The sequence below is a fragment of the Prionailurus viverrinus genome, chromosome C1 (genome assembly GCF_022837055.1).
Source record: "Prionailurus viverrinus isolate Anna chromosome C1, UM_Priviv_1.0, whole genome shotgun sequence".
Taxonomy (NCBI): domain Eukaryota; kingdom Metazoa; phylum Chordata; class Mammalia; order Carnivora; family Felidae; genus Prionailurus; species Prionailurus viverrinus.
Window position 1 is genome coordinate 142,623,438 of NC_062568.1, and position 25,751 is coordinate 142,649,188.

A 25,751-nucleotide genomic window follows, 5' to 3' on the forward strand; every position below is an offset into this window, starting at 1 on the left:
ATAAGTGTGGGTCAGAAAGCAAGCAAGCAAGCAAGCAAGCAAAGAAAAAAAGGGAGGAATGTTGGGAGGGAGGAAGGAAGGAAGGAAGGAAGGAAGAAAAGAAAGGAAGAAAGAAAGAAAGAAAGAAAGAAAGAAAGAAAGAAAAAAAGAAGGACAGGGAGAGAGAGGAGGGTTGGGAGGGAGGGAGGGAGGAAGGAAGGAAGGAAGGAAGGAAGGAAGAAAGAAAAGGAAGGAAGAAGGAAGGAAGGAAGGAGGGATACATGAAAGAGAAAGAAAAATAGTTCAAGTGCAAGGATGAGCCTTGGGACATTCCAATAATAATGATACTAACATGTGCTGGGTACCATCACCTTATCTGCAGGTGCTCATTTACCCCTTGTAAAAATGTTGCAAAGTAAATACCCTCACCTGATTGGATAGTAGGGGAATCTGTTTCACAGAGATAAGTCATCTGTCCAAAGGCACACAGACGGTTAAGTGCTATTATCTACCTGACTTTGGAGATAAATAACTTTGAGTTTAATGTCCTCCAGTAACTTAAAAACTTTGGCATCATCCTTTGTCTTGTATTCCCCATCCAACCAGCCTTTCGGGTCTATTTTCACAGTAAGGTTCCGTACAGCATGTGCTAATCCCTTACCTGGAACCACCACTTATGCCTCCTAATAGGATTTCCTGCCATTCACCTCTCCCCACCCTAATCCATCCCTTATCTTCCTAAAAATAAAGCTGATTGTGTCACCTTCCTGCTTAGCCCTTCTATTAATTCCCCATTATTTGCAAACTATAATTCAGCCTCTTGAGTTTAGGTTCTGGGAACCTTCACAATCTGCCTCCAAGCTACTTTTCCAGTCTCATCTCCTGCTATCCTCCCTGCAAACTCACCTCCCATGCCAGTTACTTTCCTGTGACATTGAACCTCTGGTTGAGACACACCAAGCTCTTTTGCAACTCTGTTTCACATGCTGTCTCCTTTTTGTGCCCATAATGGTTAACCATCCCCCCCCCCCCCCCCCCCCCCCCGCCCCAGTACAACATTGACTGGAGGACGGACCTTGGGCACTGTGTCTTGTTCCACATCGTGGAAGAAAACTTTCAGTTTTTTGCCTTTAAGGACGATGTTACTGTAGGATTGTTTTAGATTCCCCCTTCTTTTTGTAACTGCTAAGAATTTATTGTTGTTTTGTCATGAACAGATGTTGAATTTTATCACGTGTTTTTCTGTGTCCATTTGGTATCATAAATTATCTCCTTTAATCAGTCACTGACTTATTTTCTACTGTTAAATTAACCTTATATTCTTCGGGTAAACCCAACATGATCTTTATGTAGTATCCTTTCTTTTACATATATTTCTAGATTCCATTTGCTAATACTTTATTTAGCACATAGCCCTCCCATCTGTCAGGGGCCTGGGGAGAGCAGTGTTTGGAGGGGCAGTCAAACCAACTTGATAATTGGGAGCAAAGTTTGATTTCCATTTCTCTCTGGGATTAGGGGCTCTAAATGGATGTCAAGGCCTGGGGGTAAAGGGGATGTCTGAAGCTCTGTGTTACTAGAGGAAAATGAAACTTTCATTATTGGTAACCTTCATATTCAGTACAAAGTTCGGTACACATTCAATCCAAAAATCAAAACAGATCTTGTTGTGATAAATCAAGTTTTAATTTTAGTGAAATAAAAGGCTAATACTTACAAATAAACCTATTCAATGTTTAATTTGCTAGCTCACCTTACATAAAAAATAATGAATAAAAAGAAAACAAAGTCCTACCAAGGCCCCAAACACCCCTGCAGAAAGCCTTTCTACATCAAGTCCATGAATGACATCATCTCTGGCACTTTGATGAGGCCGAGGTTGATGAGGGTGTTCTTTTCCAGTTCTAAGTAATTGTCATAGTCTGCTTTCAATTCAGCCTCCATCTGTTCTTTTGACTTCTGATATGTTTTCTAGGGTGAAAAACCAAATCATGCCAATAAAACATTGACAGCTAGAAATACCAAAGGAAAGAAGGGGTTAGTTTTGAGCAGTTGGCCTAGCTGCTGCTCTCTGGGAGGGGTTTGTGGGAGGGCATCTCTGGCACAGGAGGGAGAGTAGCTGCTGGCTCCCAAGGGGGAGTGGCAGAGATAGAGTGGAGAAGTGTGTGCACATTTCCGTGACTCAGGAAGCCTCCTGCTGGAGGCCAGTTCTCCATCGTGGCCTGCAACTCTTCTCTAGCAGTGCTCCCATGAAGGTCTCCTCATGGAGAACTGAGAAGTGGGTAACACGTGGCCCTTTGACACCTCTCTCCAAAAATAAAAACAAAAACCCCTTTTCTAATCTTCTTCCTCATGACTCTTGGGTCCCTCGTGTAGCCTGGAGTGTAGATAATTGACTAGAGGTTGCAGAAGTCTTTTTAATTCCTCCCACTGCCAAGTCCTGTGTAGGTGGCATAGCTTATGGATCACATGGAAACTGCTACTTTTTCCAGCTTTGGGTCTCCAGCTGAAATTTCAGTTAGAAAAATTCCCATTTTATGTGCTGTTAGAGCTGTGATTGCTATTATTTTTCAAGAGGTGAGCTGTATTCAGACTCGGTGTTTGCAAAGAGATAGGTGTATGGTTTTCTTCAGATTTGTGGATCAATGTGTACAACCCAATCCCTGGCAACGGCAGGGCATTCATTCAGACAAGCCTTGCTGGATGGATGTGTGTTCTTCCCGTGCCTTCTGCAATAATAGCAGCGAACGCTTACTACCGTTTTCTCTGTGCCAGTTCCTGGCTAAGTGCTATAAACATTTTAACTCATTTAATCTCTGCTACAGTCCTCTAAGGTTGTTACAGTTTGTTCCCATTTTCCCTTTTATCAGCAGTTGCTCCTTAGAAGATATTTCTCACAACATTAGTTGTTTTTTCTTGGTGACAATTTTCATGTTCTAAATGTAACAGAGGAGCCCTTTTAAACCCATTCACTTATCCCCAATCTAGTTCCAGAGAAAATTTGACAAGTGGTAGCTCTACTTAAAAGAGCCCCAGGGGTGCCTGGGGGTGGCTCAGTCAGTTAAGCGTCCAACTCTTGATTTCAGCTCAGGTCACAATCTCACCATTTATGCGTTTGAGCCCCTCATCAGACTCTGTGCTGACGGTGCAGAGCCTGCTTCAGATCCTCTGTCTCCCTCTCTCTCTGCCCCTCCCCTGGTCTTGCTCACGCTCTCTCTCAAAATAAATAAACTTAAACAAAAAAAAAAAGAGGGTAATATGTCAAATGGAAATGAACTCAGTTACAAGAAGTTGGAGAGGTTTTGGAAACTCAAGCACATCATTAGACAATTTCAAGATATGATTATTATAATATTTAGGTGTTTTACAAGTATTTTATATGCAAATTAATTTTGGATTATCCACCAGTCTACTTGCTTCCACTGATGTGGATAATTAGGAGCTGTCGCTATGGTATTTAAACACTGACAATAATCATGGATAATTGCTGGCGTAAAGTAAGGGTGTCAGGTTATTTTACACAACAGAATTTCAATCGGTATTTGTGAGTGTGCAAAAGAACAGAAGAAGGCCAATTTTCTGTAGCAAGGGAAACAAGGGAAAGTTAATTAATTGGTATTCTTTCATGCCTTGTGACCACTAAACCATGTTTTTGAAATGAGGCCCTCTGTTTTTATTACACTAACATGTGTCTAGCAATAAGTGATGACGTTAACATTAAAATTTCCACATGCTCATGCTTTTAATTGAGACCCAGGGTCTCGCATGAATAACAGTGTTGGAGGAGGTTATATATTTGGCTATAAGGAATCTATAAATGGGATCAGTGGTGAAATTGCTGGTGACAAAAGGCCTAGGAAGGGAAGGAGCAAGAGAGAAGTAGAAATACAGACTGAGATGACCCCTCGTGACAAAGAGAGAAGAACTGAATTCACAGACTATTTCAAGGCCCCACTCCCAGTGGGTGAGGGGAGACCAATGGAGTGACAGAATTCATATCAAACAGAGGCTGGGAAACAGGAAGGTGAGGGGCTTCAGAGCTTCGGTTTCCTTTCTGGTAGAAGGATGTGTCCTCTACCAAATTCTCCTCTATCTCAAACTTTGTAGCTCCCATAAATTGTATTATAGTAAAATTCATATCTATCTGTCTATATACTGGTTCCCATTTACTGAAAGTCTGCTATTTGTCAGGTTCCTGAACTGAAAGCCTAATCCTAAAAGGTAGTTATCAGTATTCCCATTTAAGTTTATTTTATTTTATTTTATTTTTTCAATATATGAAGTTTATTGTCCAATTGGTTTCCATACAACACCCAGTGCTCATCCCAAAAGGTGCCCTCCTCAATACCCATCACCCACCCTCCCCTCCCTCCCACCCCCATCAGCCCTCAGTTTGTTCTTATTTTTTAAGGGTCTCTTATGCTTTGGCTCTCTCCCACTCTAACCTCTTTTTTTTTTTCCTTCCCCTCCCCCATGGGTTTCTGTTAAGTTTCTCAGGATCCACATAAGAGTGAAAACATATGGTATCTGTCATTCTCTGTATGGCTTATTTCACTTAGCATCACACTCTCCAGTTCCATCCATGTTGCTACAAAGGGCCAGATTTCATTCTTTCTCATTGCCACGTAGTATTCCATTGTGTATATAAACCACAATTTCTTTATCCATTCATCAGTTGATGGACATTTAGGCTCTTTCCACAATTTGGCTATTGTTGAGAGTGCTGCTATAAACATTGGGGTACAAGTGCCCCTATGCATCAGCACTCCTGTATCCCTTGGGTAAATTCCTAGCAGTGCTATTGCTGGGTCATAGGGTAGGTCTATTTTTAATTTAAAAAAGTTTTTTTTTAAATGTTTATTTATTTTTGAAAGAGCACGCACGACAGAAAGCATGTGCACGAGTGGGGGAGGGACAGAGAGAGAGGGGACAGAGGATCCGACATGCTGACAGCTCTGAGAGCAGAGAGCCCTATGCAGGGCCCGAACTCACGAACTGCGAGATCATGACCTGAGCTGAAGTTGGATGCTCAACCAACTGAGCCACCCAGGCGCCCCGGTATTCCCGTTTCAAGACAAGAACTGAAGCCTGGCAATGATACGAGCCTTGCTCCAGATCTCATAGCTAGTAGTGGTGGAACTGGGATTTGAGCCCACGTGTCTTGATTCTTTCTGTATTCCCCTCTTTTTGCGCTACCTGTTTTTCTTTTTATTATTTTTTTAAAGTAATCTCTGCCCCCAGTGTGGGACTCGAACTCACTACCTGAGATCAAGAATCTGATGCTCTACTGACTGAGCCAGCCAAGTGTCCCATGTAGGACCTGTTTAATGTATTTTTTTTTTTTTTTAAATTTTTTTTTCAACGCTTTTTATTTATTTTTGGGACAGAGTGAGACAGAGCCTGAACGGGGGAGGGGCAGAGAGAGAGGGAGACACAGAATCGGAAACAGGCTCCAGGCTCCGAGCCATCAGCCCAGAGCCTGACGCGGGGCTCGAACTCACGGACCGCGAGATCGTGACCTGGCTGAAGTCGGACGGTTAACCGACTGCGCCACCCAGGCGCCCCTGTTTAATGTATTATTAACCAGATGTTGAAATTCTATATAATGAAAGATGCCAAATTTTGAATCATTATATCTATAAATCGTATTAGGTGCTTTTGTATCTAAAGGACTTGGAAATAATGGAAAATTTCAGAAACTTAAGTTGAATAGAATCTAGGTAGTTGTTCAATTGATAGCTATCATTCCTGGCAAACTAGGAAATCAGAGAAATACCCTCTTGACTCTCATGAGAACAAGAGAAGAATGTGAAGAGGCATAATTTTCCTACTGAAACTGTGGAATAAGCCAAATGTACATATTTCCACTGGGGTTAGAGGATGGCAATGACTTTTGTTTCTGAAATTTCACTTACGGTTTTTTTCTTCTCACGTTCCAGCTCCATTTCCTTCTTTTCTTGTTCACGAATTTTCTTGCGCTGTTCTACATATTCCAGATGCTTGACTTCTCTTTCAAAGTAGTAGCTCATACTTGATGCCTGTTAGAAGCACAGGCCCGTGAGAGGGGAGCCCACATGGAAGTCCCCATATTCTTCACAGGCCTCTAGAAGAATTCCTGCTACTTTTAATTCATTAGGTGGCTTGCCTGCTTTGGGATACTGCCCATAGGCCCATTGCCAGAAGAGCGAGCTCAATGTGGGGGCTACTGTGCTTAGGTTCAGGGCCCTGCAAATCGGAGGATTCCATGAAAGGAGTGGGGTGAGAAAGAGAGAGCAACAAAAAATTAGTATTTTGTAAAAGAAATACTCAGGGATTGATCTTTTCCCTTTTCTTGCTTCTCACTTCTAAACCTGAGGAAAGGTTCATATCATCAACCAAACTTGGAAAACCCAGATGAGGTTATCAGTATAAACCCTAAAGGGACTGGAAGCAGAGCTGAGTTCCTGGTCCCCTGGAGGACTTAGTGTGTGCACATTAAGAACAGAAGCAGCAAAGTCAGGAAAGAGACCTTGGGCAAGGAGGCCAAGGGAGGGAAACTTTCTGCTTGCCAGGAACTAGGCTGATGTTGGGACTTATAATGGATTGCAATCTCTATATTTAATGTTGGCTGTATATATATTTATGTATTTCTATTCTCTGATTTTCTTTTTATCTCCCAGTATTAACATTACTTGAAACCTTTGGGTGGTGCCTATAGAGGGGTAGAAGACTGCCCCCTCAGCCATGCTGCCTGCAGTACAACAAGTTGGGGGGAGATGGGGTAGAGGTGGATGATGGAGAGTTGTATCAAAATGTTAACTGGGCCTCCAGGAAGGGCATCACTAAAATAGGAGTCCTGTGCTTCAGTTACAACCTGAAAATGATATCTTATGAATCCCCAAATCAATTCTTTGCTTTAAAAATGTTTTTAATGTTTTTATTTATGAGAGAGAGAGAGAGAGAGAGAGAGCGAGCGAGCAAGGGAACATGATCAGGGGAGGAGCAGAAAGAGAGAGAGAGAGCCAGAGGATCTGAAGCGGGTTCTGTGCTGACAGCAGAGAGCCCACTGTGGGGCTCAAACTCACGAACTATGAGATCGTGACCTGAGCCGAAGTCAGACGCTTAACTGACTGAACCACCCAGGTGCCCCAAATCAATTCTTTTCTGAATCTGGGCTTCATTTACTTACCTTCTCTTTCAGCACATTTGTTTTTTTGTGGTTCCAAGCTATGTAATTCATACAACAGAAATACATCCCCTTATTTTGGATTGTACGCTTCTTTTGTTTTCTCACAGAGCAAAAATGCTGTCATTTCTAAACATTTCTAAAACATGCCTCAGCAATATCTGGTCACATAAATCCTCAGAGCCAAAAGTTACTAACCTCATTGGCGGAAGGGTGACTTAATGTCCAAGGAATTTCCAATATATGCAGTGTTCCATAATAATCAGCTATGGCTATAAATTGCTGCTTAGCTGAAAGATCCAGAAAATGGGGGAGAAAACAACTCAGCAGTCAGAAATCCATACTGGAGGTTAAACGGGAAATGTGTTTTGGTGTTGTGGTCTTCCAAATGACCTGCTGTGGTTACAGTAATCTTGGCATCTTCATCAGACATTCATGACTGAGGACCATATTAACATATAAAAATCATCTTTTCCAGTTGATGAAATGAAAGTGGAGACCCTGAGCCTTTGTCAGCCACCCTGCCCACTTCAAATCTTGTCTTCTTGGTGCTTATGTAAGGAGTGTGGCTCCTCACTGAGGTTGACCCTCTGTGTGGCTGGGCCACTGGGCAGACTTGAGAAGTGGAGATAACACAGGGAAAGATTTTCAAAGAAAAATCACGAAGCCAATTTTCACCAAAGACTCAGTAAGGGCTAAAGGATACCACTATAAACACAAAGAATGTTTTCAAGAATTTTAATTTTCTATCTTATCATATGTTTTTTTTTCTTTTTCTCATTCTCAGAAGGTTTGGTTTAAATTGTTAAATCCTAGACTCATAATCCCTGGATATGTACAAAAGCATTGTTTTGTAGCAAAGATGAAAAAAAAAATACTCTGATGACACATATGACTAAGCAATAGCTGGACTGTGACATTCTAGAAATTTTGAAGACTGAATTTCTAAATGTAATATTTCAAAGAGAGAAATGGGTGGAAAGACAATTTTATGCCTGTACACCTTTGGGAACAAAGGGAAACTTTTATTATTTTATTTTATTTTATTTTATTTTATTTTATTTTATTTAAATTTTTTTTTTCAACGTTTATTTATTTTTGGGACAGAGAGAGACAGAGCATGAACGGGGGAGGGGCAGAGAGAGAGGGAGACACAGAATCGGAAACAGGCTCCAGGCTCTGAGCGGTCAGCCCAGAGCCCGACGCGGGGCTCGAACTCACGGACCGCGAGATCGTGACCTGGCTGAAGTCGGACGCTTAACCGACTGCGCCACCCAGGCGCCCCTATTTTTTTATTTTAGAGAAAGAGAGAGCATGCTCGTGGTTGTGAGGGGCAGAGGGATAGAGAGAGAGAACCCCAAGCAGGCTCCATACTCAGTGCGGAGCCTGATGCTGGGCTCTTTCCCATGATCCTGGGATCATGACCTGAGCCGAAATCAAGAGTTGGACACTCAAATGACTGAGCCACCCAGGTGCCCTGAAACTTCTTTTAAAAGTGGCAAATATACGGGGTTTACATAGAAAGTAGTGCTTGGGTAAAACAAAGAAATTAGGACAAAGGATATCAATTCCAGCTTTCCAAGGAAACATCCTCGAAATTCTGCTTGCTTTGTTATACATGTTTTTTCCTCATAATTAGTTTAAAGGTTAAAGTTTAAATAGATAAATGACCCCAGAGAGTCATTTGATCTCATGAAAAGAATTGCTTGATATTGTCTAGGGAAAAGCCCCCAAAATTATAAAATATTGAAAATTTATGGCATAATGAAAAAATAAAGATACAAGAATGATTCCATTTGGGAAAAAAAGCAGCAAAAGGTAGCAAAGATTTATGGATCATCCTGTCTGACCTGGAGAAGATAAGAATGGTCTTCATTATGTGGTTCAAAATCGGCCTCTGCTTGTCATACTAAATATGCCTCAGAAATAATCATTGATGAAGAAAACAATGAGAGAAACTCAGGTTGTATCCAAAGTTTGAGTGCAAGAGGAAAGGGGAAGGAAGGGAGGAGAAAGGATGGGGTGGGATGGACAGAAAAACAAAAGCCTGAGAAAAAAAGATCGGAGACTTTCCAGATGAATGTCAAAATGTTCCTGAGTTACCCCCCAAGAAACAAAATAACTTAAGTCATTTAATCAGAATTAATATACCAGTAAAAGTCCAGGGTTTGATGTAGGTGATCATGGTTATGCAGATGTTTTGTGACTGGGCTGGCTCTTGGGTTTTCTCCAGAAGGTCCCAGATATCGATGTATCCATCTTCTCGGCCAATATAGAAGACTCCAGGCCTTGTCAGGGACCAGTGGCCTGCTGTGTACCTTTTTGGTGCACAGCATGACTGAAGGAGGGGTCCAGTCTTTAAACAAATTTTTAAAAAGACACATGAAAGCTTTTGTTATTACCTAATGTGTATTCATAATGATTTCCTTTAAGTACACTCAGGTGGCTATGATCATGGAATAGCAGAAATTATGCCCACTCAGAACTCTCATTTCTTTTTCTTGTAGGGTTTTACATAATGCCAACTCTTTTCCTTCCTGTGTATTTTTTGATTTTTTTTTTCTTATTTGAGTTGCTTTTTTAGAAAAGATCAAACCTTCCAGTCGAGCCTGAGATTGGTGGATGTTAGATAAATAAAGGTTATAAGGAAATTTTGCTTATGCCTTTATTTTGCTGTTGGGTATCTGTTTCCCATGGAAACAACTTTGGAAGCCAGAAAAAGAGCAAATAGAAAGTCAGTTCCAGCTGTGCGCTGCATCCAATGCCTTATAAATCCTATTTGGAAAAGACTTTAGACCAGCAAAGCATTACAAGATCATCTTCTCTTTTCTTTACCATGGATAATTTGTCCTCTTTGGGGGGTTTTCATACAGAGAAAAAATCAGAATGTGCTTTCTTCCCACTGTCCTGCTCCACTTGGCTATTAAGTGTACCCATTTACCTCCTTATATCTGAAGAGACTAAACTAAACCATGGGGCTGTTTCCTCCCGTCCAAGACATGTATAAGAAACTTTCTTGTGGAGAATGAAGAATGTCTCAGATTCATGGACTCCTTAGAGGTGACACTCCAATTCTGTTCTTGCCCACCTCACCCAGCTCCTTCCATTTCTGTGGGTAACCAGTTCCTGACCCCTGAATAGTCTATGGACAATCTTGCCTAAATTTTCTTTTTCTTTAATTACAAAACTGATACTTTTTCACTGTAAAAAAAATTGAACATATGGAAGTACATTGGTATAAAGTAGAAGTCCTTTTGTGGATGGTTGCTTTAAGTAGTTTACAATTATTTCAACGACAAACTGATACATATGTTCACACAGTTATTTGTGTAAGTTAGAGTTTGAGAAGTGAAAGAGTTAGGTCAAAGAATATGTATATGTATATTTTATCACTTTATTTAAAGAATATATATATTCTTGGGGCTCCTGGGTGGCTCAGTCGATTAAGCATCCAACCTCAGCTCAGATCATGATCTCGCAGTTTGTGAGTTTGAACCCCACACTGGGCTCTGTGCTGACAGCTCAGAGCCTGGAGCCTGCTTTGGATTCTGTGTCTCCCTCTCTGTCTGTTCCTCCCCCACTCATGCTTTGTCTATCTCTGTCTCAAAAATAAATAAACATTAAATAAAATTTTTTAAATAAATAAAAAAATAAAAAAGAATTTATATATATTCTTTATTAAAGAATATGGATATTTTTATTCATTTTATTCAAAGAATATATATTCTTTGCTAAAGAATATGTATTTGTATAAATATAAATTTATTATGTGTGTGATTATTTTTCAAAGAATATATATATATTACAGCTATGAAATAAAAAGTATATATTTCAAATTTTGATAATCTTTTTTTTTTTTTGAGTTTATTTATTTATTTTGAGAGAGAGAGCATGAGAGGAGAAAGGGCAGAGAGAGGGAGAGAGAGAATCCCAAGCAGGCTTTGTGGTGTCATTGCAGAACCTGACTTGGGGCTTGAACCCAGAGTCATGAGATCATGACCTGAGCTGAAATCAAGAGATGGATGCTTAACCGACTGAGCCACCCAGGCACCCCAGATTTTGATAAATCGTCTTAAATTGCACACTGAAGGAACATGCCATACTGATTTTCACACACCCTTGCTTCACTGGATTTTATCAGTCTTTCCAGTTTTTGGCAATTTAATTTCTATTTGCCTGGAACCAGGCCCTCTCCTAATCCTGGCTGCCAGAGTTCTGGCACTGGCCCACTGTGGCCCATGCATGTGTCTGGTCTCCTGGCAACAGACAGACACCTTAGCTTGCTTACTCCCCCATTCTAAACCTGTGGACATATTCCTGGTGCAGAAGCAAAGTTCACAGACCCAATGCTTCTCCTTGGACTTCAGACAGTAACTAGCATTCCATCGTGTATTTTAAGGGGGAGGAAAACCATAAAGCCAATCAACCGCCCACAATACATATTGTGAAGAAAAGACTGTTAGATCTTAGCAAGAGACGTAAATATTGTTTCCTTCCCTCAGGAAAGAAAGGCAAATTGTTGTGTTTTCAAAGGGCTTACAGTGGTTCTGTTGACAAGCTGGACCCCAAGCCATCTGTTCTAATTTCTCTAAAAAGTGTCCCCAGGGCTCTGTTATGTCAGAACAGTCTGTTGTTCCCATTGTCTTTCTCAGTAACAAAGGACCACACACCCACTCTTCCATTTTTCAGGCAACTTACCGTAATACCTTCTTTCCAGATGGCCAGGTTCCATCCTCCAATGGTGAGGATAATGTCCTTGTAAAAAGGTGACCTCTGAACAGTGTGGACAGCTCCATCATGGACGGCGTAAAGGTTCACTGGCTTCTTTGCTGTTGGGGTGGAAAAGGCCATTTCATCGTTAATAATAGTGTTTACATTCCCGCGTGATGGATGGTCAGGCCTCCAGTAGACAGACAGGTCCTGATTAATGGGCTCCAAGAGTAGATAACCAGAGGTCAGTTGGGGTAAATGAATCTGTCAAGGGACAGCTCTTCCTCTTTTTATGGAAAGTCCAGAGAATTTCCATCAAGGTCATTTTTCCAGTTCAAAGGAATACTTCATGTTCTTATTTATTTATTCATTCATTCATTTCGTTGCTCAAAATATATTTGTGGATTGCCTATATGTACCTATAGGTACTGTAGATGGCTGGGTAAACAATGGTTAATAAATGAACGTGATACCGCCAGCATGGAGCTTACAGTCTAATGGCAAAGACAGATACTCAATAAACAATATCCAATATCCAATAAACAAATACCAAAGTATATAATAAAAATACGTTAAAAGTGTTATGGGGGGGAAATTACAAGATAGATAACAAGGGACATCCATAATTTGAACTGAATGATCAGAAAAGACTTCTCTGAAGATGAGTCCTTTAGTCCTTTGTAGCACTTTGGTATGGGAACATTTTAATGTAGAGGAATATACCAGACTGGGGGAATAGCACACACTGAAGTCCTGTGGAGAGAAGTGCTTAGTGCCTTTATAAATTTGAGGAAGACAGTAAGACTGAAGTCTGGTAATCCCAGCATGAGACATATGAAACAGACAGGGACCAGGAGGGTCCAGACCATGCAGGCCCTTGTAGGACAGGAGTTTAGATTATATTCTAAGCATAATGTGTTTCAAAAAAGGCCTTTAGGCCCAGAAGACAATCTGACTGATTTCCAAAGATCCTCTGACTGCTGTGAAGAGAATGGATTAACAACAGGTAGAAGAAAAGAGGAGACCCCATAGGAAGTAGTTCTGGTGAGAGAGCATGGTGCTTGGATGAAGGTACATGGAGAAGAGTGGATGATCAAGAAATATTTGCAAGCTGGAATTGACAAGACTTAGAGATGGCTTGAGCAGGATGGCTGAGAATGACTGGCTTCTGGCAGGAGCAACCAGCTCAGTGGGGTTTCCATTTATTGCCACTAGGAAGACTAAAGGGGAAGCAGGTTTGGACATTAAGATCAAGAGTTCCCTTTAGTCTCTGCTCCAACCCGGGGGTCCTCCTTTCCCCTAGGGTGTCTACCCCACCATTGCTTGGGTCTCCTCTCTCCCAGGCCTGGCTGCAGAGCTGGCTCCTCCCCACTCCTTGCTGCCCACACCCACCTCAGGGATGGCCACAAAGATAAGAGCCTATCTAGGCCAAACCATGATGTCTGACTACTTTATATCCAAATCATGAACTTATTGTGAATCCCATCATATTGATAGCTATGTGAAAGCTGGATTTTTTTTTCTTAGTACCCCATGGAAACATTAAGCAGAAACACACACACACACACACACACACACACACACACACACCCCTACTGAATCTTGCTCATAAAGTAGAATTTCAAAGAGATATTTGTCCACTCATATTCATAGCAGCATTATTTGCAATAGCGGAAACGTGGAAGCAACCCAAGTGTCCGTAAACAGATGAGGGAATAAACAAAATATGACACACACATACAATGGAATATTATTCATCCTTCCAAAGGAAGGACATTCCAACATATGCTACAACATGGGTAAAACTTGAGGATATTCTGTTTAGGGAAAGAAGCCAGTCACAAAGATACTGCACGATTCCACTGACGTGAGGTATCTACAGTAACCACACTCATAGAGACAAAACATAAATGGTGGCTGCCAGAGGCTGAGGGGAGAGGGGAATAGGAGCTAGTGTTTCACTGGTGCAGAGTTTTAGTTTTACAAAATGGAAACAGTCCTGGAGATTGGTTGCACAACAATGTGAACGTACTCAATAGTACATTATAAACTTAAAAATAGTTAAGATGGTAAATTTCACATTTATGTATATTTTGCCACAGTCTAAAAATTATATTATTATTATATCTTTTCCTTCCCTTTGTCCTTTTAAGGACCTTTAGTTCCATTTAGCAATGAATAGAGCTGTCCTTAAGTTATTAACTGGAGTACCAGCGGCCCCAGGCCAAGTTGCTATGAGAAAATTACAATAAACAAAGAAGTAGTTTCCAGAATCATTATCTAATGCAGGATTCAGGACAGTGATGTGATCAAGAGCATAGAGCGCCTAGGTTCAAACCCTGGCGATGCTACCCCATAGGGTTGCTGTGAGGATTAAGTGAACTAATCCATGGAAGGTACTTGGAAGAGTGCCTGAAACATGGCATGTGCCCATTTGTGAGTAGAGCACATGAAACAATTATGTCAATTGTCATCATTCACCTGCATTTTTTTTTTTCTGGCTTGTCACTTAGATCATCTGGAAATTTTGTTTGATTTGGACTTCTTTATCACACTTATCTCATTCAGGGTAATATATCTTTCAGAACCTTTTTCTTAGAAGAGGAAATTCTCCTTCCTGCCTTGTTGATAAGAACATGGGGTTCCTAGCAAATCAAGAAGGACTGGGTCCCAGTAACGGCCTCATCTTTACTCAGGTACACTCCACGGTGTTTACGAAAAACATTAGGCTGGTAGCTCCTAAGGAAAACACTGCCAGTTCACAGAATGTAATTAGGAAAGCAGTGCACAATTTACAGAGTCTATACATTGAATTTTTCTGAATCTAACCATTATTCAATGGGAACAACAGTGTTGTTTGGCTTTCCATGTTACAAAATGCTTGACTGATGATTTTAAAGTATTTTAAAGTATTGTGATGATTTTAAAGTAGACTTCAAGTAAGTGGTTAAAGCTATTTCCCGTTTTTTGTTGTTGTTGTTGTTGTTGTTTGTTTTTGCAGTGAACTATATGTCAAGAAATTAAAAGCAACTCTTCTTCTTTACTAACCCACATCCCATTGGTCACAAAATCCTGCCATGGTGACTGCCAACTCTCTCTTATATTTCCTCTGCTGCACATCCCTGTTACCATGCCTGTACTTAGTCCTCTCCATCTCTCATCTAGATTATTGCTGGTGGTCATCCTACTTCTACTGTAAGTCACACCAATAAATTAATCCAGCTTATGCTTTCCTGCCAGAGTGATTTTCTGATTATACTGGTGGCACCAGGATAAGGTTCAGAGCTTATTAGGCACTCAAGGCTCTTAGCCATTTGGACCCAATTGTCCTTCCTGGTACCTCTCCTGCTGCCCTCTCTATGGGCTATGCTTTGGCTAGGAGATCACCCTGTTTCCTAATTGTCCACTGCTCTTTTGGGCTTCCGTGTTTTTGCATTTATTATTCCTTCTACTTAGCATGTCTTTCTCCCACTGGAAAATTGCAATCCACCCTTTAAGATCCAGTTCAACTATCTCTCTTCAGTGGAGCCCTTTCTTAATAGCACAAGAGAGTTCGTCCCTTTCTGGGTTCCCATATCACTCTGTGTTTGCTTCTAACCATAGCACTAATGACAGTGTAATGTCATCATTTGTTTATATTTTTGGCTTTTCTAATAGATCATGGAACTCCTCTGGGAGAGGATAATATCTTGTTCATCTTTTTTTTTTTTAATGTTTATTTCTTTTGAGAGAGAGAGAGAGAGAGAGTGAGTGCTCACACACCTGGGCAGAGGAGGGGTAGAGAGAGAGGGAGAGAGAATCCTACACACCATGAGATTATGACCTGAGCCAAAATCAGGAGTTGGATGGTTAACCAACTGAGCCACACAGGCGCCCTGATATCTTGTTCATCTTTGCATCCCCAGTGTCTGGCACAGATTAGGTTATCATTAATGAATTGATGAATGAATGAAAGTAAGAAAGAAAGAAAAAACAACATCAGTAAGTTTCAAACATAAACTCTTGGGTTTCTAAGTTTATTGTCATTGGTTATTCTATAAATGGAATAAAATCCATTTAAAATAAATAACTAGCCCTTTTTGTCAGGGTTCACCTCCAAAGCAGTTTAAGAATCTGACTCTATGGTAAGACCCCAAGAAAGTCTCTGAGATCAGATACAACACCAGTGCATCACCAATTCATGGCATCAAGGTCTCGATTTGTGTCCCAGCAGGGCAGTAGAGACAGTTGCCATGTGCATGCAATATGTGCACAATTAATATTCATGACTTATTGAATAAACAGATACATGAATAAGCATACAAGTAGCTGAATGTAATTCATTGCATCTGATATATAATTTTGAGTTCAACTTTTAAATCATGGAATTCAAAATGAATAGAAAGTGGAAAATCAGTCTCAGTTCTGCAAGCATTTGACCTTTCCTTGGGTCACATCTGATTCTCTCTCAATGCCCCACTCTTACCACTAACACACATTTGGGTTTCTGGCCGGAAGTTGTAGGTCAGAAAACTGGGAGTACTTTTGTTTCCAGGTTAATATGGCTACCCTGGAGGCAGTGCTGGGAAAGCAAGCCTTCCCAGGTCTAAGGCAGACTCCACTCTGCCGAGCCAGACTCAGTAGATAGAAGTGGAGGGAGTGAAGTTTGAGGCAGAGACCTGAGACCCAGAAGTTGTCCCCTGCAGGCTGTATCTCTGACCTCCGACTCCTTTCAGTCACTCACATGCCCACTGTCCTAACCTCCGGTAGGACTGACCAGTACCCCTTGTGCAAACCTAGCCTGGCTGCTCCACCTCACTGCTCCATGGTAGTCTAGCAGTCCCAGCAGCTGCCTCTTCCTGTGCTTATGGTTATTCCACATTTTGAAGTGTGGCTCAAATAAGTTTTCGTGCCAAGATAAAATCCAAGCCTTTAAATAAGTAGTTGTAATTGTAGCAAACCTCAAGGCTCTGAGCTTTGACAGGGAGCTTAGCTTACTGGGGAGCCTGAACTCTTGATTCCTGCTCAGAGCTATGCGTGGCCCCCATATGTCTGCTCAGCTGCCCAGAGTGTGGGGCCCTGGGAACGGAGGAACACATGGACAGCACCAGTCCCGGCCTGAGAGCAGAGTCCTACTGCTGCTTCTTCATACTGTTCTGAGGTTGTCAAGATCATTGTAAACTTAGCTTATAATTTCACATCGGTTAGTATTTTTCATGTAGATGAGCTACCAAATTGTTGAATTATTAAGACAGCAATTAATTAAAAATTAAGATATTTTAAATTATCTTAGTCATTTAAGCATCAATAGATCAGTACTCCTCAAATTTAGAGGTGAAAACAAATTACATGGTGAATCTTATTAAGAATCTATATTTAGGGGCATCTGGTTTGTTCAGTCAGTTGAGTGTCAGACTCCTGATTTTGGCCCCAGGTCATGATCTCCTGGTTGGTGGGGTTGAGCCCTGTGTCGCCCCTGCACTGACAGTGCCTGTTTGGGATTCTGTCTCTCTCTCTCTCTCTCTGTACCCCTCGTCTCTCTCTGTCAAAATAAATAAATAAAAACTTTAAAAAAATCTATATTCAGTTCCAGCAGGCGTAGGGTAGGGTCCAAGTTTGTGCGTTTCTAACAGACTTCCCAGTGAGAAAAGTGCTGCTATCGGAGGCCCTCGCTTAAGTAACAAGCCCAGAGACAGGACCTCAGGTGCCTGCCCTTCTCCCATTAGCAAGGCCAGGGTTACTCAGCACTTTGTTCAGAGGAATAACTTATTCATAACACAGGAATCATCAAAACTTACCCATCAATCGGCCAGTTTCAGGGTCTCTTTCCATTTTCCAATCTGTATATATCACTCCACCTTCCTAAAAATATTACAGGTTCCTGATGAGTACAAAGACAACCGAAGGGACTAACGATCTCATATTCATGTGCTAAGATGGACTGTGACCCAAACAAAAACAAAGCTGCAGGCTAACATAATCAAATGATAATTTGACACAGTGCAGGGAAGGCTTAAACATTTTTTACATTGAACAAAAAAAGGAATTTGTTACATTTTTATTTATACATAGTGAAATGGAGAACACAGGCATTTATGGAGATAATCTATGTTACACAAGTTCCAACTACTGAGTTCTTAATCTTTTGTTAATTGGAAATTGTCCACTGGACTGAAAGCTCCAGGGAGGGATCTGGTGTGACTTATTCAGTGATTTGTTCTCAGCATGATACAAAGTCAGTATTTTAAAAGTTTTGTGGAGTAAGAGGAAAAAGGAAATATAAATTCATAATATGGTGTCATTACCTTTTAAAATTGAGAACAGGAAGCGAAGTTCCACTTAAATAACATAACTAGTAATAATATATATTCCAGCTCTACTTATGGCCATTTTAAGGAGCGGGGAAGTCATAAGAACCTGGTGTAAAGAAGGGACAGAAACAACCACACAAATGGAAAAGATGCAGAACTAGTGAATGGGAGAGGTGGGAGAGGTTTAGAGAAAAACATTTAGTCTCATGCCTTTTCTTATAGAAGGAGCACAGAGACTCAGAGAGGTGAAACAATATACTCAAGGTCGCCCAGATGCAGTCTCCTAATTCCAATGTTTTTCTCACTGGATAGTAAGAGGAAAACACAGAGAAAGGTGTATAAAAAGAGGGGTTGAGAGGACTCGAAGGATGGCTTGGGACGTGTAGGCGAGGGAGAGGAGAGGGGGAAACACTGGAGTATGCAAAGTGAAGTATGCTCCCTGGGGCCAGGGTCTACTCATTCACTCCTCTGTGCTTTTGTTCATTAACTCATGTAACAAACAAGGACTGTGCTTCGTGTTGGAAATTCAGAGTCAGAAGATAAGTCTTCCCTCCATTCATGCTGCTCAGAGTCTGAGGGAGCAGAGACCAGCAGACGTCTGGTGCATACGCCTAGCCTGTTGCCCGTGGCACATCACCCGCAGTTACCACTGATTGAGTGCATAGTGCTTGCCAGAGTTGTTAGGAGCTTTCTGTATATGACCCAGCCCTTGCCAGAGTCCTATAGGAGAGTTATGAGTACCTCCTGGGTCTCACAACTGATATGTGGAACACTGAAACCAAACCAAGTCAAAGAGGAATAGAATAACTTGCATCAGGTTAATAAATCCATGTTAAATGCCCATTATATCATTAGCCACCTAGCTGGGAACCTTCACGTCCTTCTCCATCCAGTTACCTGGTTCTGAGAATTCTACTCCTCCTACCCCTGTGTTGACATTCTTGGCCCACTGCTCATGCCCTCTTCATCTCTGGTTGGCCCACTTGAAATCACTGCCTCTCCGGCCTCTGCACCTCCCTGGCTCCATTTCCTCCTGCTTCAGCCCTGTCCTGGCCAGTCTAGATCCCAGAGGGGGTCTACCTCATTCTCTCTAACCAAAATCAGCCACGTCAAGAGTTGGTAGAAGAGCATTCTACTGGAATGTCAGCCCATGAGGTAGGGAATTTTGTCTGTCCACAGATATATTCCTGGGGCCAAGAACAGTGCCTAGCATATAGTAAATGCTCAATAAATATCTGCTGAATGATGGGTGAAGTTAATCCTTTCAAGGACAAGGGCTTGAAAGGCAGGGAAGAGTTTGGCATAGAAAAAGAGAAAAATCAGAGCAGCTGGAGAGAGAGAGAGGGAGACTGGTGCAGACGGGGGTGTAGAGATAGGAAGGAGCTAAGTTATGCAGAATCTTGTAGGCCACACTGTGAAGAGTTTGGATTTTATTCATGGTTGAATGAGTTGTCACCGAATGGTTTAAGCAGAGGATATCATATTTTAATTTCTATTTTAAGATCTCGTGGTCATTCGTTTTTCTAAAGCTGTCATCGCCCTGCTTTAAAAACTCTGGTGTGCACAGAGATAATTCTATGATTCTACTTACATGAGGTGTCTGGAATAGTCAAAGTCATAGAGCCAGGAAGTACAATGGGGGTTGCCGTGGGCTAGAGGCAGGAGTGAATGGTGAGTTATTGTTTTAATGGGTACAGAATTTCAGTTTGGGATGATGAAAACATTCTGGAGATAGATGGATGCTCAATGATATGAATGTATCTAATAGCACTGAATTAAACACTTCAAATTTATTAAGATGGTAACTTGTTACTTATATTTTTCCAGAATTAAAAAAAATTAGAATCCCAAGTTACAAAAATTGACAGCCCAAGTTATAAAACAAGTATTTGTTTGGTAAGTCCCCCATTGCTTGCCAAATGAAATTCAAATTCCCTAACATGGCAGAAAAGGCTCTTTGACTGGATCCCAACCTAGCATTCAAGGTATAGCATTCCCTCTTGCACAAATGATTCCACTGTCTCCAGACAAATCCCAGACTCCCATAATTCCAAAGCATTGTTTAGGCTGTTACTTCTGCTGGGAATTGTACTCTCATCCTGGTATTTCAGATGCCTCCTCAACCTGCAAAGTCCTAGCTAACAGTCTGGATTCCCCAACCTCCCCTGTCCTCTTCCCGTGGCTTCTGGATGGGCACTGACATGGGTAATGCTATTAATGTGTTTGCTCCATAACTAGGCAGTGAGTGCCCGGTGGACAGGGACTATGCTGTTGATTCATGTCTGACCCAGGGCCTAATGCTGTGCCTGGTGGGCATTATGCTTCTGAGAACTGGTGTAATCTAATCTTCTCATGATACTAAAGTATGAGCTCAGACTGCATTCCAGCGAGACTGATCTATGGCATCTTTCCATGGTTTAGGAGAAAAACCCTTTATTTCAGAGAAATAGAGTCATGAATGAAGATTATTAGGACTAAGTGAGATATACTTTGGAAAATACCTGGCACAGACCCTGCTATATAGAAAATGTCCAATAAATGTAAGCTCACTTTGGCTATTATAATAAGTGCCAAAAAATGGCAGCCATTATCATTATTATATCCGGTTGTTACTTTTGAATTGAATGAGTTTTGTACTGTCTTTCCTGCTACATTTTGCTAGCTAACAAAGCAATAAATTTTCTTAGTAAATCTCTAACACTTAGCATGGTTTCTTCCATATGGTGTAGGTGTTCAATAAATATTTGCAGGTTGATCAATAAATCATTAGTAAAGAAGGTCATGCTGAATTTTATAGATTTTTTTCACATTTGTCAGAAACATTTTAAATATGAATTTATGAAGCATGAAGATTTTAAAAATTCAATTCAAATAAGTATATTAAAATATGAAAATGGTATAGATATTGTAAGCCTTCATAAAGCAAATGTACAATAGAGGTTATAATGAAACAGAGTAGATAAGTGGTTGCCAGGGTCTGGGGGGTGGGAGAAACAGGAAGAGGTTGGTAAAAGGGTACCAACTTCCAGCTGTATGGTTAGTGAGTTCTGAGGATATAAGGTAAAACATGGTGACCACAGTATAACACTGTATTATATAATTGAAATCTGCTAAGAGAATATAACTTAAATGTCATCACACACATACACACACACACAGGCACAAAGATAAATATGTGAGGTGATGGATATGTTAATTAAATAGATGGGGAGGGAAGGCTTTCACAATGTATATGTACATCAAATCACTATGATGTACACTTTAAATATCTTACAATTTCATGTCAATTATGCCTCAATAAAACTGAAATTAAGGCTATAATAACATATATATACACATACACACACATATATATACATATATACATACATGTAAATATACATACATAACATGTATAAATAAGAGAGCAGATAATTCTAACTCACCTCTGTTCCAACAAAGAACTTTGTGCAGAAGTCCTCTATAGGCTTGAGATTGTTGGCCAACGCACCTTCCAGATCGTGGTATGGGTTCATCTCTCCTGCCTTCACTACTTTGCTCTGGGCTAATATTTTGTCTTTCAGAGGAGTATGAATAGAAGGAGCACATATTTACAGTGAAAGATCTTTTAAAATATAGTTAGTTTATATTTTCTGCCCCTTGCCACACACATCTGCCCCATTCTCTCCCCAGTGTGGCGGGCATTAAGTATGAGCATCTTTAGACTTCTAATTTAGCAGTGGAACGTGTCTTTCAAACCAAAGCATATGCAGGAACCCTTGCATGTGAAATCTACCAAAACCTGCATTGCTGTGATTAAAGGGTTTCCTGGTGGGAAGGAGGAGACCCCTCCACCTACTTTCAGGGGCTCTAAAAAGTTCCACAGCACCCAGTTTAAAAAACAGTTCTACATTATTTATATCATTTCAGAATTATTTACAGTAAAAATTGGACATAAAATATATCCTCTGGATTACATTACTTTTGATACTCTCAGTAAAACTCTCTACTGAGAAACTCATGTCATTTTTATTCATTTGGCATTGTATGGAATTTTTTCAAATAACTCATAATTAGACTTTTAAGTATCAAAAATGATCTAACTTCAAAAAATAAATCCATCTAAAATGTATTACTTGTTTTCACAAGCACAGCACATGCATGGAACATAATTTAAAGTTTTCTGGTTAGCTCATGTTTATTACTTAAGAACACCAGGGATTGTACCGCATTATCGCTGTAACTACACATGCAAACAGAGCATAGTTAATCTGGAGGCTAGGGGCGCCTGGGTGGTTCAGTCGGTTAAGCGTCCAACTTCGGCTCAGGTCATGATCTCACGGTCCGTGAGTTCAAGCCCCGTGTCGGGCTCTGTGCTGACAGCTCAGAGCCTGGAGCCTGTTTCAGATTCTGTGTCTCCGTCTCTCTCTGCCCCTCCCCTGTTCATGCTCTGTCTCTCTCTCTCTCAAAAATAAATAAACGTTAAAAAAATTTAAAAAAAAATCTGGAGGCTAAAATTCCAACACCATCTGGGCCTTCTTTCTTTTTAAAACAAAAGTCTTTTTAAAAAACAAAGATGTCATCTTGTTTTAAAACAAAAGTCTTTTTATGAGCTAAAATTAATAAATGTTATTTACCGAAGCTTTGGAAAATAGAGGAAAGCATGAAGAAAATAAGAAAAATCATCCATTATCATATTTTCCAGAGATAACCACCATTAAAATGTCTCCCTACAATTACATTTCTGTGAATATATATATTCTGTGAATATATAAAGGATTTTCTTTTAATTGGGCATTTTAGCTTTTATCCTGTTTTTCTATTCTCTTAAAGATATTATCTTGGGCATATTCCCAGGTCACTTATTAGTTTTTTTTAAAATGTGACATTAAATTTCTAGGAGAGGTGGTAGAGAAATATATCCTCATCAAACCCTACTCCCCACATCTTAATACATCATCATCTAGATTATATCAACCATGGGAATACTAACAAATGAACAGAAGAACCAACCAACAAACATATAAATGAAAACTAAAATAGAAGAAAACCTCAGCTACACTAAAAATATATATACCATTAAAAAAAACCTGTAACATAATTCTGGACAAAAGTGAGAAACAATTATGATTTTGTTGGTACAATCAACCAGTGCTTCCTTTGTTAGGGATCTACATGCTTTGGGCAGTCTCCCTTCCCAAAAGATAAGACATCAAAAACAAGTAACAAGGTAAGCCAAACATGAAACCGGACTTGTAAATAGCTGTATTACAAAGTGCCAATCAACATGTCAAGAAATAACTAGGTACATTTAATCACATTGTTCTTACTAAAAGATATTATTCATATACATTTAACATGAGGAAAAAGGCATTTTGTATCCATTTAGTGTATAAAATTAAAATCATTAAAATATTTCAAATTCATCACTCTCATTTCAATGTCTGTTTTTCTCTTTCTAAATAATACACATTAATATATTAGTAGAGTAGAACGTGTATATAATTGGTAAGTAAATACATGTTTGTTGGCAATATGTGCTCAAAAATTTTTCTTGATGGGATGCAAGTTGGAAAAGTCTGGAGCCCTCTGGTCTAACAAGGAGAGCCTGATCCAGGGGTCACTACCAGTAACACAAAGGAAGAGGCAAAGGTGAGATATGCTATAACGGAAGACCTAATTCTCCTAAGTCAGAGACTGGATGTAGGGACTGGAGGAGAGAGAGAGGGATGACTCAAGTTGTGATCTGGACACACGGACATTGAGGGAGTAGGTTGGGTTTAAGCCCAAGAGATAGCAAGAGGGAAAGTGGGGGATTCTCAGCAGATTAAGAGTAGACCCAGTTACTGAAAGGAGTGAGGAACGTGGAAAGCATACCGCTGAAATTTGAGTTTGAGGCATATCCACGCTGAGAGGGCAGCAGAGAAAGAGGGCAGAGGAGAGAAACTGAAGAAGTATTAGGAAAACCACAAAAACCAAGGCAGGAGCTCTGAGAAAAGGGGCTACGTTGATAGTGTTTAATGTGGTGGAGTTAAAGAGAATGAAGCCAGACAAAAATGTTGTCATCAACTGTGTTTACTTAGACTTGACTGGAATAACTTGCATATTTATTAAAATCAACGTCATCCCCGTGGATTTTCCACCCATGGATTTCCATCACCAGGGCCCAGCATAACAGTAGCAGCTAACACTTACTGAATGCTTACTACATGACTACATGCCAGGTACTGAACTGTGTGCTCTACATGCACCATTTCATTCAATTCTCGCAATAACTCCTAAGGTAGTTAAGAATTAATTCTCCTTCAAGGATGATAAAGTGAGGCTCAGAGAGATTAAGTAGCTTGCCCAGGCCTCATATACAGTGGCTTACATTTATTGTGGGTTGACAAAGAGCTGTTCTTAGAGCTGTATATATATTAACTCATTTTATCTTCTCAATACTACATGAAGTCGTTACCTTCATTATTTGCTTCCATTATCTTCATGTATCTCTTTTCAAATAATTTTTTTGTTTGTTTGTTTGTTTGTTTGTTTTAAAGTAAGGCACAGAGAGGTATAGTAATTTGACCTGGTCAAATAATAAATTGTGGCTTTGGGGTTTAAACCCAAACTCTGGAATCTACATCCTTAACCACTATGCCACAGTGCTTAGGAGAATATAACGGAGGCTCTGAAGGCAATTACAGAGTAGGAATTCCAAAAACTTTTAGAGCAAAGTCTTCTGCAACAGAATAAACAAAAAGAACATCTTAAAGTGACTACTCAGAAGGGCAGATTAAGGATCTAATATGGCAGGCAAAAGCCAAGTAGCCTACAGCCACTAGGTGGCAACAGAGTACCAGACAATGCTCCTGAGAGTGCTCCCCAGGGTGTGCCAGTGGAATAGCTGAATTTGTGATTCTTGGTGGAGAGGAGGGGAAGGAGAACCAATATAGACAATACACAGAACATGGTCAAGAAGCATATGACCATGTGTATTCTAGTCAATAGGTTCAAGTCTGGCCAGAGTAGGTGGATAGCTGACAGTGTGTCGTAAGGAAATTCAAAATACCATAATGAGATCTCAAGTAAAGTTCTGAGAGCTGGCCATCTACACAAGAGGCCAGTCACAACCCACGGTAACTGCCTTTAATGATAAGAGGAGTGTGTTAGCAAGATCCACTGAGATTACCAAGTGAAATTTAATTTTCTCTAGGACTTGTGGTACTGCCTGTCAACACAGACTTCTGAACACACGTAAAGGGACACAGCCAATTAAAGTCTCAGCTGAGAATTGAAAAACATGTTTGTCCGTTCCCTTTATGAACTGATTTAGCCAGATTTATCAGGTTAAATAATATTCTAAGAAAGAGAGATATATTTCTCTAAGACATATCCACAAAAAAAAAAAAAAAAAAGAAAGAAAGAAAGAAAGAAAGAAGAAATATCCACCAAGTGACTTTGTCTGTAAAGAGAACATTGATTTGATGGGGAGTATTTCTGTTTGATGACATTGGGGGCATGCTTCAGGGTTTGTTTTAAATAGGTCATTTCTTAAGTGGATGTAGATATGTATCTATCCCCCCAGAATGTAAGCTCCATGGAAGCAGGGAATTGGCTTTTCCCAGCTATATCCTCAGAGCCTG

General features: G+C 40.4%; 1 protein-coding gene across 1 annotated transcript in view; it reads right to left on the reverse strand.

Annotated features, from left to right (window-relative positions):
- Window positions 1-1,641: 1,641 nt before the first annotated feature.
- The window catches only part of DNAI3 (dynein axonemal intermediate chain 3), an 82,931-nt gene continuing 58,821 nt past the window's right edge, over window positions 1,642-25,751 (reverse strand). Inside the window, exons 17-23 of the mRNA XM_047872910.1 lie at window positions 21,570-21,700; window positions 17,632-17,695; window positions 11,843-11,973; window positions 9,296-9,500; window positions 7,343-7,434; window positions 5,895-6,017; window positions 1,642-1,950 (exon numbers count right to left, since the gene is read on the reverse strand). Of these exons, the coding sequence (XP_047728866.1) occupies window positions 1,807-1,950; window positions 5,895-6,017; window positions 7,343-7,434; window positions 9,296-9,500; window positions 11,843-11,973; window positions 17,632-17,695; window positions 21,570-21,700 (890 nt within the window). The 3' untranslated portion in view covers window positions 1,642-1,806. The remainder of the gene's footprint in view (window positions 1,951-5,894; window positions 6,018-7,342; window positions 7,435-9,295; window positions 9,501-11,842; window positions 11,974-17,631; window positions 17,696-21,569; window positions 21,701-25,751) is intronic.